The 13,390-nt window shown below is 35.3% G+C and overlaps 1 protein-coding gene across 4 annotated transcripts; it reads left to right on the top strand.

Annotated features, from left to right (window-relative positions):
- The first annotated feature begins 441 nt into the window (after positions 1–441).
- Positions 442–12,352, top strand: mcph1.S (microcephalin 1 S homeolog). 4 transcript variants are annotated; one of them, XM_018264337.2, is made up of 9 exons: positions 442–599; positions 3,043–3,134; positions 4,764–4,882; positions 7,680–7,767; positions 8,215–8,329; positions 9,076–9,210; positions 9,497–9,580; positions 10,497–10,571; positions 10,966–12,352. In XM_018264337.2, the coding sequence occupies exons 1-9, from the start codon at positions 548–550 to the stop codon at positions 11,640–11,642; spliced, it is 1,437 nt and encodes a 478-aa protein (XP_018119826.1). In that variant the 5' UTR covers positions 442–547; the 3' UTR covers positions 11,643–12,352.
- Positions 12,353–13,390: the final 1,038 nt, after the last annotated feature.

Here is a 13,390-nt window from a genome sequence, read left to right as displayed (position 1 = left end):
GTACGAAACGGGTAGGGCCTCTGGAGATGCTTTTAACTATGAATAAAAACTTGTTTTTTTTTAACTTATACTTTTGAGCCTGTGGATTTCTCGAGTGCCCAATAGCTCTTTTTCTTTACTGTACACATCGGATTGACTGCTCCCTAAAGCTGGGGGTCTGGGGCACATGGACTACAAGATTAACTTTGTGAGCTATTTACTTTCACATTCTGGAGCACCATCTGATCTGTCTGTGCTCTAACTTGAGCTTGCCATCATTAATGGAAAGTACTGAAGCTAAACGCAACAAAGACTAGGGAACAAGAACCTTTTGTGCTATTTCTGAATGAGAGCAACGAAAAGAAACCGATAGTTCCATTGCACAAAACACGTTTTCATTTCTTGCGGTTGCGCAAACAATAGAAGGGATTCTCGGTAACCATAGAAACTCTTGTCGAGTCCCTGATTGGTGTAACGGCCGCGCGAGGCCGTGGTGCGTGATGACGTTCTAAATAGCGGAAGTCGTTTTTGAAGCTGCGGCGGGTTCCAAAGATTATGTGTGTTTAATATGGAGTCTCCTATACCAGCGTTGTCTTATCTTAATGGAAATGTTCTTGCAGGTAATTTGTGGTTGTTGTTACAACTGCGTGATAGTGTAGCAATTGATAGAGAGCCTTAGACGGTGTTATGAGGAGTATTAAACTGGTAAGGAAAAGAGTTGCTGTGCAAGCACTGCGGACTGATCTTACAGTGGCAGGCTACCGTGTTACAGATTTACTTTTCTTTGTGTCACTGGGCGAAATGTGTCACATTAATATAATAGAGATTATAGGTTATAATTACACAGTATTTGTCGTCAGGTCACAGACAACGCTTCCCATTTAGGAAGATTATAATTGCCTTGATTGGGAGAGCATTAGTCCATATTCATATGTCCTGAAACTGCCATCGTCTGTGCCCTTCTCCATAGTTTATATAGTTAATAAATTACCCCCTCTTTAAAAATACAAGTTACTGAGTAGTTTCATGACAATATAAAAACCGAAGGCAACAGTGGGTACTTTATGATAATAGACAAGTTTCAGTGAGTCATGTGACTGAAATGACAAAAGAACTCACCGTTTATAACTGATGACATCAGAAATCACCTTTTATAAGGATATAATTTACAAAATATAAGGGTCGGACTGGGGGCCCACTGGGTTTCCTGCCCCAGGGCCCCCTCCGGCGCGCCGCATTCGTGGTTTGTGCGCACACGCGTCACCTCGTTTGTGCGCACAAACTACATTTTTTTTGACGGCAATACAAGCAAACCACCGAACATCTAATATTGCAATTAAGAAGTGGAACTGGGCCGGCGAGGCCCACCGGGTTTTTCCCGGTGTCCCGCCGGCCCAGTCCGACTCTGCAAGATATTTATGGCTTTTGTGTATTATATGACTATAATCTTGTAAAATTGGGAGTTCTGTCTATCTTGTCAATCTTTATACACACTGGAGAAAGGAACATAGTTCCTGGTGTTATAGCATTGTTACATTACTTGCCAGGTATCATTTTTTTTTTTTTTTAAATAATGATAGTTCGGTTGCTTTAGGCAGCCTTTTCTGTGGGCCTCAGTAAAGTAAAACCACAGTGCAGCAAAATGTGTGATAGAAAATCACAAGAAATATTAAACTTTGGTCTGGGTTTCAGTTCTTCAACTTCTCTTGTCCTATGGCAGTTTATGTTCATTACTTTTTTTATTTTACAAAGGGCTGTTTCAGTTTCTGAATCTTTTTTTTTTTTTTTTAAAGAAGTGGAATTGGAATCATGTATGTTTAGCCTGTATCCCTCCAGCAGCTGTTAAAACGAAACCCTGATCCATTGTGTTGGCCACTCATAATAATGCACAGTGTCAGCTCATACCTGCAGAAGCATTTTCCTTTGCCCTATTTCACTTGTTCTTTCCAAGGAGTGGGTCCCTGAGATATTCTTTTCTCACACCCTTCTCTGGCCTGTCAGGTGATTGGCACCTGTGCAGATCTAGCCTCATTGTCCTGCACATTCACTTTGCCTTCCCAGTCTCACTGCAGGTAGAAGGGGGAAGGAGATAGCTACCAGTGTAATAATCCAGCATGCTCTATTTAAATATGCTTGAAGGACATGATAGCTCCAGCCCAACCACTATGGCTATATTGTCGAAAAGCAATGAAGCCTTTGAAGTTCTACCTCTGAGATTCCCTCTGAACTGATGTTATTGGCACACTAGAGATGTCCGTAACATCACTGTTAGTGAAAACATTCAGAATTTTGGAACCCTTCATTTCTTTACGGTAAAATAATCTTTGCAAATGAGGCTGAACGACCGTGTCTTTGTATCCACCCAAATCCTGGTTTTAGTTCTCTTTTAACTTTAGCATCCTTGCTTTGGAGCATATTTGTAGATGGCTGAAGTGTGGACCTTAGTGTGAGCTCTGTTAGCTTATATTTTAGAGAAAATAAGAGTGTGCTTTAATACCATGTAATTTCCCTTCTGGCAGCCCATTTTAACATCTCAGTGGACCATTTCAGTCCCTCATATAATAATACTACTTAATAAATTTGCAGCTGTTGAAACAATAATACAGTCATTATTTATAATGTTATTCATGATAACGTTATCCTCTCTGATTTAATTACCCCTCTGAATTGTGTTTGTATGTTACCCTCCCATTTAGACTGTAAGCCCTACGGGGTAGGGTCCTCTAGCCTTTTGTTTCCTTGACACTGAACACTTAATCTGCATTGTAATTATATTTTATATTTATGTGAATTGTATTCTAATAATGCACTTATTGTTACTTTTTATTCAAATGACCCCTTGTTTGTTACTACTAAATTATTGTTTTGTTGTACAGTGCTTTGCCCTCAAGGAGCGCTTTACAAATAAAAATATACATACATACATACTGACATTAAATTCAAGCAATACAGTTGATCAAATACAGACAACACTTATATTATAAGTTATGTTGTTGATATTCTCTATGTAGATATTTGTGTGTGTCTATATATGTATAACTATACATGTATATTGTCTTTCAGACGTTACAGCATATGTTGAGGTTTGGTCATCCAGCAGAAGAGAAAATTATTCCAAAACTTTTTCACAGCAGCTGCTTAATTTAGGAGCAAAGGTAAGCAATGATGGCAATGCAAAAAAAAAATCTTTTATATCTGTGTTCAGTATCTTATAAATGCATTTTAATAGAAGTACATTTGCAGTTTTGTAAACTGTATTTACAACTGATGATTTTTTGGACAGACATAATATCAAAGGCTATTGTGATACTAAACTCTATAGTTAGTATAGGTATGGGTATATAGAATTTTAATTAAAAGTAGGGAGGGGTGTGTGTATGGATGCTGGGTTTTCATTTGGAGGGGTTGAACTTGATGGACTTTGTCTTTTTTCAACCCAATTTAACTATGTAACTATGTAAATGAGGGCATAAGTCACCCTCAGTAAATATTCTCTTCTGCAGGTGACCAATCGCCTAAAAATTTCTTGGCGATTTACAATAAAGTAAATCGCCAAGAAAATATAGTTGGTGCCTAGTCTTTTAGTGTGCCATAGCCTTTAGGTGAGAGCACCATCTTTTATAATATGTGTAACCTGTCCCGCACAGGTGCATATATACATATAGATATATAAAAAAACACGCAGCACTAAGAGGGAGTAAATTGATAAAATTTAATCTTTAAATGAGTCCAGAACATCATATCAGTGAACCGTGGATCATACGCTTTACACGTTTCGCAGGTGTCTCGCCACTTCCTCAGAAGCGATCATGTGTTTGTGCTCTGTGTTTTTAATTTCTAATACATCCTGGTTACCTTGGGCAACTTCAACTGCCTTGGAGGTACCTAAAAATTTAGGAAAACACTGAATCCACTATTTTGGATTTGGCCGAACACCTGAATCCTTCGGGAAAAATTCGCAAATTAGCGGTGGGAATGGGAAACGTTTTTTACTTTCTTGTTTTGTGACAAAGAAGTAATGCGATTTCCCTCTCCTCCCCTACTTTGCATACGTGGATTTGGCTCGGCCTGACAGAAGGATTCAGCCGAATCCTGCTGAAAAAGGCCGAATCCTGGATTCGATGCATCCCTAAAAAAAATGCATAGCATTTGTGTGGTATTTTAATACAATAAAATAGAAAAACAAACAGGGAAATCAAAGCTATTCTGTGTTGGTTCTTGCAAGGTAAAAAATTAAATTACCAGCTCTTTTATTTGTAAATAACACTGGTAACTAAATTTAAAAAAAAACAGTTTTTTATCTTTGCATTTGTTTTTTCTTTTGCTTGAAAGTAACGTATGGTTCTTTCTAGAAAATATTTCTTAGTTTGAAAAAGTCTCCTCTAAAAATGGTCTGAAATCCTATAAATGTGGTATATAGCGAATTAACAGCCAGAGGATTTTCTTTACAGAAAGACGCCATTATGAAATTATGAAAACTGAGTAAATACAGAGACTCAATTTCTAAAAAATCAAAAAGCCTAATAAACATGGAGAAATCTTTGGGGCAGATTATTTATTTATTTTTTATTTATTTTAAAGAAATTATTAATTACTGTAAATTGATTTCTATGGCACATTAAAAAGATTTCTCCAGATCTCTCAATTTTTTAAAATTATGTTTATTTTATTTTTATGAATGTTGGCCCTGTTTACTAACTACATCACTCACTCTTTTTATACTCCCTCTTTATTATACTTGTTTTGGCCTGTTGCTAATATGTTTCTTTTTTCAATGTTTCCAGGTTTCAAAAACATTTAATAAACAGGTTACTCATGTTGTTTTTAAAGATGGCCATCAGGGTACATGGGACAAGGCTGTCAAGGCTGGTGTGAAACTTGTGTCTGTTCTTTGGGTGGAAAAGTAAGTATCACAGAGCAGAAAAGGAGCGTTCGCTATGACTATTAATTCATCTAGTTATTTCATAGATATTTTAACTAGTGGAGACATTTATTAGATACTGGGTAGTGCCTCCTTGAAATAGTTTATTTATAATTCCTTAGCAGTTACCTGACAGTTTTATTTTCTATATCTCTCTTTAATCCATCCATTCCTCTCTTCATTCTTTTGGTTTTGTGCAGCTTTTCAAATAACATGAGTTATTTGTACATTACTTTTTCCTTAATGTTTTCTACAGTATTTGGTTAATGAACTTTTAGTTTTAGTTGTCAAAACAGAGCAGAATTGATGAGCAATACTTTCAGAAGTGCTCATCAATTCTTGAAGGATAATAATATTTGTCAAGGGTGTAGTGATTTATTGAAACAATATATAGCTTGTAAACCAAATACAGCAATTTTTTTATTAATGAAAAGTGAATGTGGAACGTTTCAAGGTAAACAGATTCTTCAAGGCATACTTTTTGCTTGGCAGGTTACATTAAATGTTTTAGTTAGATGTAAACTACTTTAATGTTATATGGATGTCTGTATTATTTATGAACCCTTGCTATGTAACATTAGCTAGGCTCACTTGTAAATGGCACTCCTTCCTCCTATTGGTACACCTTGGAATCAATTCTTATACACTGTGACTTAAACCTGACAGTCTAGTTTATACTTTACTTGACACTAGGGGACAGATTTATTAAGTGTTGTATTGAAAATTCGAATTTTCAATTTTTTTTAATGGTCAAAACTGTCAAATTCGACTAGCGAATTATCCAAACTCGATTCGGGTTTTTTAAAAAAATTCTAATTTGATTTTTGAGATTTATCATACTCCAGCCCGTTAAGAATTTGACTATTCGCCACCTAAAACTTGCCAACTTGCTGTATAAGTCAACAGGAGAGGTTCAGTGAATAAATGTTTGCAGCTTTCCTGATATTCAAGTTTTTTTAGGAAAAAAACTTAAATCGAGTTTGATCGAATTTGAAGTTTTCAGGTCGTTTCAATTTGAGTTTTTACAATTCCATTTTATTAAAGGAAAGCTATACCCCTCAAACAGTGTAGAACAGCTTGTGTAAAACCCTACTTCATGTAAATAAACAATTTTCATAATATACTTTTTGAGTAATATGCGCCATTAGGTAATCATAAATAGAAAACTGCCATTTTAAAAAATAAGGGCAGCCCTCTGGGATAGTATGATTCACGGTGCACACAAACATACCAAACAAACTATACTTGTTGAGTCACAGGAGCCAATTAATAGACAGAGTTCTGTCTTTTGCTTCCACACTTCTTCTTGTTACAGTTAGAGTTGTAGTATTTCTGGTCAGGTGATCTCTGAGGCAGCACACAGACCATCACGAAATGGTGGTTAAAGGCAAGAGATGTAAAAGGGCAATATTTACTTAAAAATATTTTCCAGTTTGATAAGATTCTTCAATATGCCACTTACTTTGATATAGTGTTGCTCAAGTATTCACTTTGGGGGTATAATTTCCCTAAGTTGAATTTCAATCGAATTTAAGGAAGTTAAAAAAAACATGGATAGAAATTCGACCCTTGATAAATGTGCCTCTAGGTGTCACTACTGCGATATTAGAAGCAATATTTATAAATACTTTTAGATTTTGTGTTGCTTTAATAAATATCATTACATATATAATTGCAAAAGTTTCTCTAGAATTGTTGTTGTACATCAGTTTTGTGCTGGTGTCTAGTACCAAAAGAAAAACGTATTTCATATTCAACTATAACTATAATAATAAATGGAGTCTGCATTCCTTTGAAATTTAAGGCATGCTAATTGAAAAATTTAAAAAACAGTGTGACACTGAGAATTACAAAAACTCTGCCTTGCTTTTACAAACATGTAAGCATAAAGAAAGGATGTCTGGCTGTCACTGAATTGAAGTCTGCAGTAGTCTGGCTGCTGTCATGGCAAGGTATGAAAACTTTACTAGGATTAGTACAAAAAGCTGCAGGGAGGAGTTACTATTTACCTTTATAGTAAATAGTATATTAGCTATTCAAGTTCTTCTCATTACATGAATGTTCGCTAAATGTTTTGCATTGTTAACCTTTTATGTCATTTTGCTGCCTTTCTTAGCATGAGACTGCTTAGTCAGGTTGAACACAGCGTGTTTGTTGTATTTAGTATGTGTGTTTGTTACAAAGCTTGATTTTATGATTTTAAGTGTATAGAGCTAAATGGATGCAAAACTGAGCATGTATTAATGGCTTCCACAAAGGTACCTATAAATACTCTTAGCAACTTCAGGCTGATGCCAGAGTTTACATAGCCTGCATGGGTTAATTATTCACAAATGCATGCATTGATGCAACAAAACTTACTGCAGCATCACGTACAGGTTAATGCAGCTTGCTTTTGTTTTTAGAATTCTGTGGGAAATCCTGCATTGCATGTAAAAAGCATGGTGATTTGCTTCCAAAAATGACTCTTGGCACTTTGTGTTGGTAATTGAGGCTTACAGTATTTATTTTATGTGTTGTAAAGCAGAGGAGGTTGACAAGATTCCCTGCAACTATCTGATATAAAGGCAAACTGCCGGTTGTGGATAGTAGTTTAAAGCCCCTTAAAAGCAAAAAGGATATCACAGAGAGATGAACCAAGCACACACGGTTATATTTGCCATTTATCTGAGATGTCAGTTATTTATAACATTGCTGTTAATCTGTTGTCCAGTGATATATTTGGCCATTTTTATGGTTACTTTATTACATATTTTCTTTTTTGTTTTTTTTAAATCAGATGCAGAGAGGCTGCAGCACATATTGATGAATCTGAATTTCCAGCAATCAACACTAATGATGGATTGCCACAGATTTTTAAAAAGAAAGTAAGATTTTTTTTAGTTCATATTCAAACATTAAAAATTAAAAACATCATCAAAATAAAGCACCATTGATATTTCACGCTATAAAGAGTAATGAAGCACACTTTGTGCTTGTTTTGAGGTTCTTGTGCGGGTTATCAAGGGCTCTGCTTAGTAGGGACAAAGATAAGAAATGTCTCAACTAATGTCACTGGCTCCCCTCCCAGAGCAGCTGTAGAAAGACCTAAGAAGGTGAAAATCTTCAGTGTTAAAAAAAGATCACAAAAAGAAAATAGAGACTAATCAAAGAAAGTATTTTTAGTGAACTAGCGAAAACAACTTAATTGAAAAAAGTGAAAAAAATCTTAGTAATTTTAAACATTACATATACTTTTTGGTAAGGTTTATTTCAGTATTGCTCTGTTTGCTTAAAATGCAACTAACAAGGCATATCTGGTTTGACTCCCTTAGCACAAGTGTATGCAACCCAAGGATTTTGTTGAGAAAACACCCGAAAATGATAGACGAATGCAAAGAAAATTTGATAAAATGTCTAAAGAACTAAAAGTGCAAAAATCTGCTGTAGGTAAGTTCGTAGTACGTGTGCTTTGAATCTGCATGTACTCTTTTAGTCACTAAGGCATATATATACCATTCATAAATAAAATAATTGTAATTATAAAAGTAATTTTTCTGATATTTGAGTACATGAGAGCTAGTTTACACTTTGTAAAAAGGAAGCAGAACTTTGTTTATGTTTGCATCTCTGTTTCTTTCCTCTGTGCACTCATTTTCTGCTTTCCTGCACTCAAAGGACAAAATAAGACAGTTTACTGGGGTTACATTTTTTTACACTTTTCTGTAGCCAATCTGCTGCACACAAGCCAATTTGAGAAACTCCCTGATGAATGCTGTGGGTTTTATTCTTTAGAGGTGTGACATAAGTGCTGAGCTGTTAGTTGTAATGTAATACACCTACACTGGCTTATCAACCTTGTTGAACACTGGGTGGTTAAGACATATTGAAGCCTTTACACCTCTAATAAACAGATCCTTGAGCTTTTGTATTTTACAGTAGAGTTGATGGGAAGCTCTTCATTTGTTTGTAAGGCTTGATTGATCAAAATTTATTATTAGTTGATCATTCTGATACACAATGATTTGAGGAATTATTATTCCCACTTATGATTATATTAGATCTATTTGGAACAATTTGCTCTAACTGGAAAACTGGCATGAAACCTATATAATTCTTAAACTGAAGTTTATAAATATTGTATCTCTCTTATTACATTCATGGAAAAGAAGTCATATTTTGTAACCTCCCTACAGATGATCCTGTTTTATCATTTGATGATTATGGAACATTAATGTACAGCCCAAAGGCTGTGGCTGCTGACCGTTGCAATGCAATGGAAAAAAGAATAAAAGAAACGAAAAACAAGCGAGAGAATTTGTCTCCTACAGGTATTGGTTAACAATGTAATTTGCATTAACTGGAAGCAGAGTGTTGGAAGTTCTTTGAAATGGGAGCACGATCATTTTGGTACAGGGATCAGTAACCACTTGTGTCCTATATGTTGTACGCTGTTTGAGTATTTTACCTACAGCTATTTGGTGGGGGGCCCATATTTGTGAATTTTGCAAGTGGTCACAACCTTTTCCTATTTAAATGCTAGACTGCTCTGTATATTTACATATCATCCTAATATAATGATATATATATATATATATATATTTTTTTTTTTTATAGCCTCCCAAATATCACAGACATTCGATTTCCCGCCTCTTAAGCCATCACTTAGATATAGTTCTCCTGCTTTGAGCTCTCCACTTGGTATGTTAAAAAAAATTGTTTAGAGGGAAATATAGCTAAATGTGTTTATGAAATGTTTAGACATGTTTGTTTAAAAACTTTGTCTAGATTCTTTGTCTATCCAATTAACGCACAGTTTATAAAATGGGAATATGTTATTCTCTTCAAAAACCTGGTCTATCCTTAATTTTTGAAAATCAATTAGCAGAAACATTGCACTCTTCAGACAAAGCATGTCACATTTGCTCATTTAATACACCCTCCAGTGACTTTACCTTTCCTTGTTTTTTTAAGTGTGGTAGGTCTGTTACAGTGTAAATCTATCAAGTGGTTCTGTTTCAGTAATTAACACACTCATGAAGTCTACCTTTTTACTTATGTTTTCTGGCTGCACTGACACAAAAACCTAGAAGCATTTTTAAACATTTTTTGCCTAAGCAAAGACAGTTTACATGTGCACTGTCAATGACCCACAGATCAAATGTGACTTAAATGTCCCCTACCCTTTAATGCTGATTCTAATATTAGTGTAATGAAATATCATGGATATACCCCCTGGCTTAATTGATCACACATGAAGTAAGGGGTCTAGATGGATGGCATGCAGGGTCAGAATGGGAGTACTAGAAAAAGAGAAGTAATAAAGTAACTGCACCTGCCCCTTCTTAACAAGTAAGAGCGTGGTCTGTCCCTATTTAAAATGTAACATTTATTGAATAAATTAAAATATCAAGCATATGTCCCTAGCATTAAAACATAAGTCATAGAGGAATTCTGTCATATTGCAAAAATCTGAGACTAAACCAGGAGAAATACTGCATAAGGATATAACACTTTCAAATAAGCTACACTGTTGTGTTTTTTTTATCCCCTGAGCTCTATTTCTGTAAATCCCTTCAGTGAATATCCACTTTCCTTGTCTTCCTTTTATTGCCAGGCTCTAAATCTATCACTTGTAATTTGAGTGAAGACCAGTTAGCATTACTAGTTCAAGCCAGTCAACAAATATCTGGTGCGTAAAGTTTACACTTACCTGACCTCTGCTTTATATTGTTTTAGCTCTGTTTACCACCAGCTCTTAAAACTAATCTTTCCCTCACTGACCTCTCCTTTCTCATATTTTTAATAATGCTACAGACTAATTGTCTTCTCTTTCACTTTCCATTCCAGCTCTTCAGTTTTAAACCCAAATTATGCTGGCTATACACATCCAATAAAACATGCCACCTTGATCCCTCTTAAAGAAGTTGCAAGCTTACTGACCTATGTATGGGGCCCACTGTAGGCCCATCTGCTTTTGGTCCATTCATTTCTGCCTTAAAATGTCACCGTGATTTCTTTAAACAATATGGCTTATTAAAATCTTTATTTTAAAATCTGCTTAAAAATAATATTCTCTTTTTCAGGCAATGGCTCTACTGATCTTGACACTAGTTATGATGAGCTTTGGGCCAGTCTAGAAAAGAAACAGAGCATTTCTAATGACCGGAAAAACAAAGTAACAAGAAAAGAATATGTGAAAGGTGCTACAGAACTAGAAGAGCCAAACTGCCTAATAAATTCTGGCATTTCATCTTTTAATTTGACTCCTCTGCAAAGCAAAGGCAAGAAGAATAATCATGCAATCACAGATTCTCAAAAGAAAAGCAGAAAGTCACTTGTAAGATCTAAAATCGTTGAAGATCCAGATTCTGTTATGAATTGTAGTACAAAAAATGCATTGGATTCCAGTGTGTACTATGGAGCCCTGGCAAACAAACCTACTGTGAAGAAAGCAAGGTTATCCAGCCTGAGATCCGAACATTCTACATCTACCAAAATGATTGTGGTGCCTGAGATAGCCAAATTTAGTGAATTAACAAATGGCTCTGATTCAGAGGGAACATGTTTTGAAGACTTTTTTTCAGCAGATAAGGAATGTCAGAGAAGACCAATTTCTAGATTTTCTTTGGGAACCCTGCCTCCAAAGTCACCAACCTCACCTTTATTGAACGTAAACAAAAAGGGTTCTTCTCGAAAAAGGATGTCTGCTCAAGATCCCGGAGAGCTGAATTCTTGTGGTGGTAAAAAAAGGAAAACATAAATAAGTAGTAGCAATAAACTAGTAGATTCAGAGGGAGGAAAATTTGAGTCCAACCAATGTCACCTGTGGCCAACTGTGTCAAAAGGAATCCTATAAAAGCTACAAAAAGTAAAACTGTTGGGTCTGATCAAGTAAACAATAAAGGAACTGCTTCAACCAGTTCACCAACTTGTGAAACAAATTTAAATATCAAAGCTAAATTATTTGTCTTCCAAAATAACTCAAAAGGAAGATATGTCTGGTTAAAGGTATCGAAAAAATAGCTGAATTGATGGCATGCAAAAAATCACCCAATCAGGCTGTGATGATAATCTGTACAGGGTGAAAAGCAAGAAGATGAGCTAAAATAGTTTCAGAAATGTACATGAACCATTATCATTTCATCCTATATTTTTTTCTCTTTGTTGGAATTCTTTGTTCTGATTTTTATCAATATAAAACTTTGTTAGAATGCAAGACATTGAAAAATTTATTATTTCACGGATACTTTCAGATTTACTAATAATCTTGCATTAGCGTGATTTAACGGATACACAAATCAGGAGATATGATATTTTAGTGTTTGCCGATTCTAGGTCCCTGCCGTTAAAATATTGAAATCTGTTTTCACTTATTTTAATATGTTGATGTTTTTTTTATACTTAAAGTCAGAGCTTAGCTTTGTGTGTGTAAATATTACGTGTTTTTTATTAAACGTATGTTGCTTTTCATGAGTGTGGTCAGAGGCTTTCTTTTTCTGCAATTGTAAGAAAATGGGAGGCATTCTAAAGTACAGTACTGTGTGCTGAATAAATTAAAATCTAAATATATGCATACATTGCACTAAGATTAATCTGTTAAACTTAGCATGCATTGATGTTTCATCTTTACTTGTGCTTCTATTCTTGCTTTAGCATTGATTCTTGTATTGTCAAATAAAGAGCATTGCTTGATGAGACCTGTGAATATGACTTATAATCATACTTATGTTAGAAAATCCAGAAGCACACCAATGAGTTGCTTAGTGAAGTCTGTGTTTTATTAAGCCCATAAGTATCCGCAAAAAAGGGCAACGTTTCGTGCCCCTCCGGGCCCTTTATCAAGCCAATGGACTTAATAAAACACAGACTTCACTAAGCAACTCATTGGTGTGTTTCTGGATTTTCTATCATATGCATTCGTGACCCTGTGCAAGGGAATGGCCTTCCGGTAAAGCACCCAGCACTTCCAACACGTGATCTAAAACCAGGTAGAGCACTTCACTATCGTGCAGTATTATAATCATACTTAGGGACTTTCCCTAGAATAATACCTAACCAACAGAACAGTAAATATTGCCTTTTTACCTTGAGCCACCATTTTGTTGTGGTCTGTGTGCTCCCTCAGAAATCACCTAACTAGAAATACTGCAGCTTTAACTGTAACAGGAAGAAGTGTGAGAGTAAAACACAGAACATGGTCCATTAATTGGCTCATGTGACCTAACGTATGTGTGCCCTTGGATTGTGTGTGTACACCATAAATCATGAGCCTAGCAGGGCCATTGGGTTCTACATAAATCCTTCGACGCTGACTATTTAAAGGCACAGTAACATCAAAAACTGAAAGTGTATCAAAGTAAACTATTATGTACTGTTTGTTTATTTGTGTAATATATTTTTTGTAGAGACCTACGTTGTTTGGGGGTAAAGTTTTCTCCTTTAAGAACAATTGGTTTCTTGCAGTTCCATGTATTTATATAAGCTGTGATATTATAAATCTAAATTAAA

The sequence above is a fragment of the Xenopus laevis genome, chromosome 5S (assembly GCF_017654675.1).
Source record: "Xenopus laevis strain J_2021 chromosome 5S, Xenopus_laevis_v10.1, whole genome shotgun sequence".
NCBI classification, from domain to species: domain Eukaryota; kingdom Metazoa; phylum Chordata; class Amphibia; order Anura; family Pipidae; genus Xenopus; species Xenopus laevis.
The sequence above is the reverse complement of the archived record's forward strand: the minus strand, read 5'-3'. Positions and strand labels throughout refer to the sequence as shown.

Bases quoted from the DNA above. Each gene is read 5' to 3' on its own strand.
- mcph1.S (XM_018264337.2), top strand. From the start codon at position 548: ATGGAGTCTCCTATACCAGCGTTGTCTTATCTTAATGGAAATGTTCTT. The intron at 4,883-7,679 runs GTAAGTATCACA...TTTTTAAATCAG, and splicing joins TCTGTTCTTTGGGTGGAAAA to ATGCAGAGAGGCTGCAGCAC. The intron at 9,211-9,496 runs GTATTGGTTAAC...TTTTTTTTATAG, and splicing joins AGAGAATTTGTCTCCTACAG to CCTCCCAAATATCACAGACA.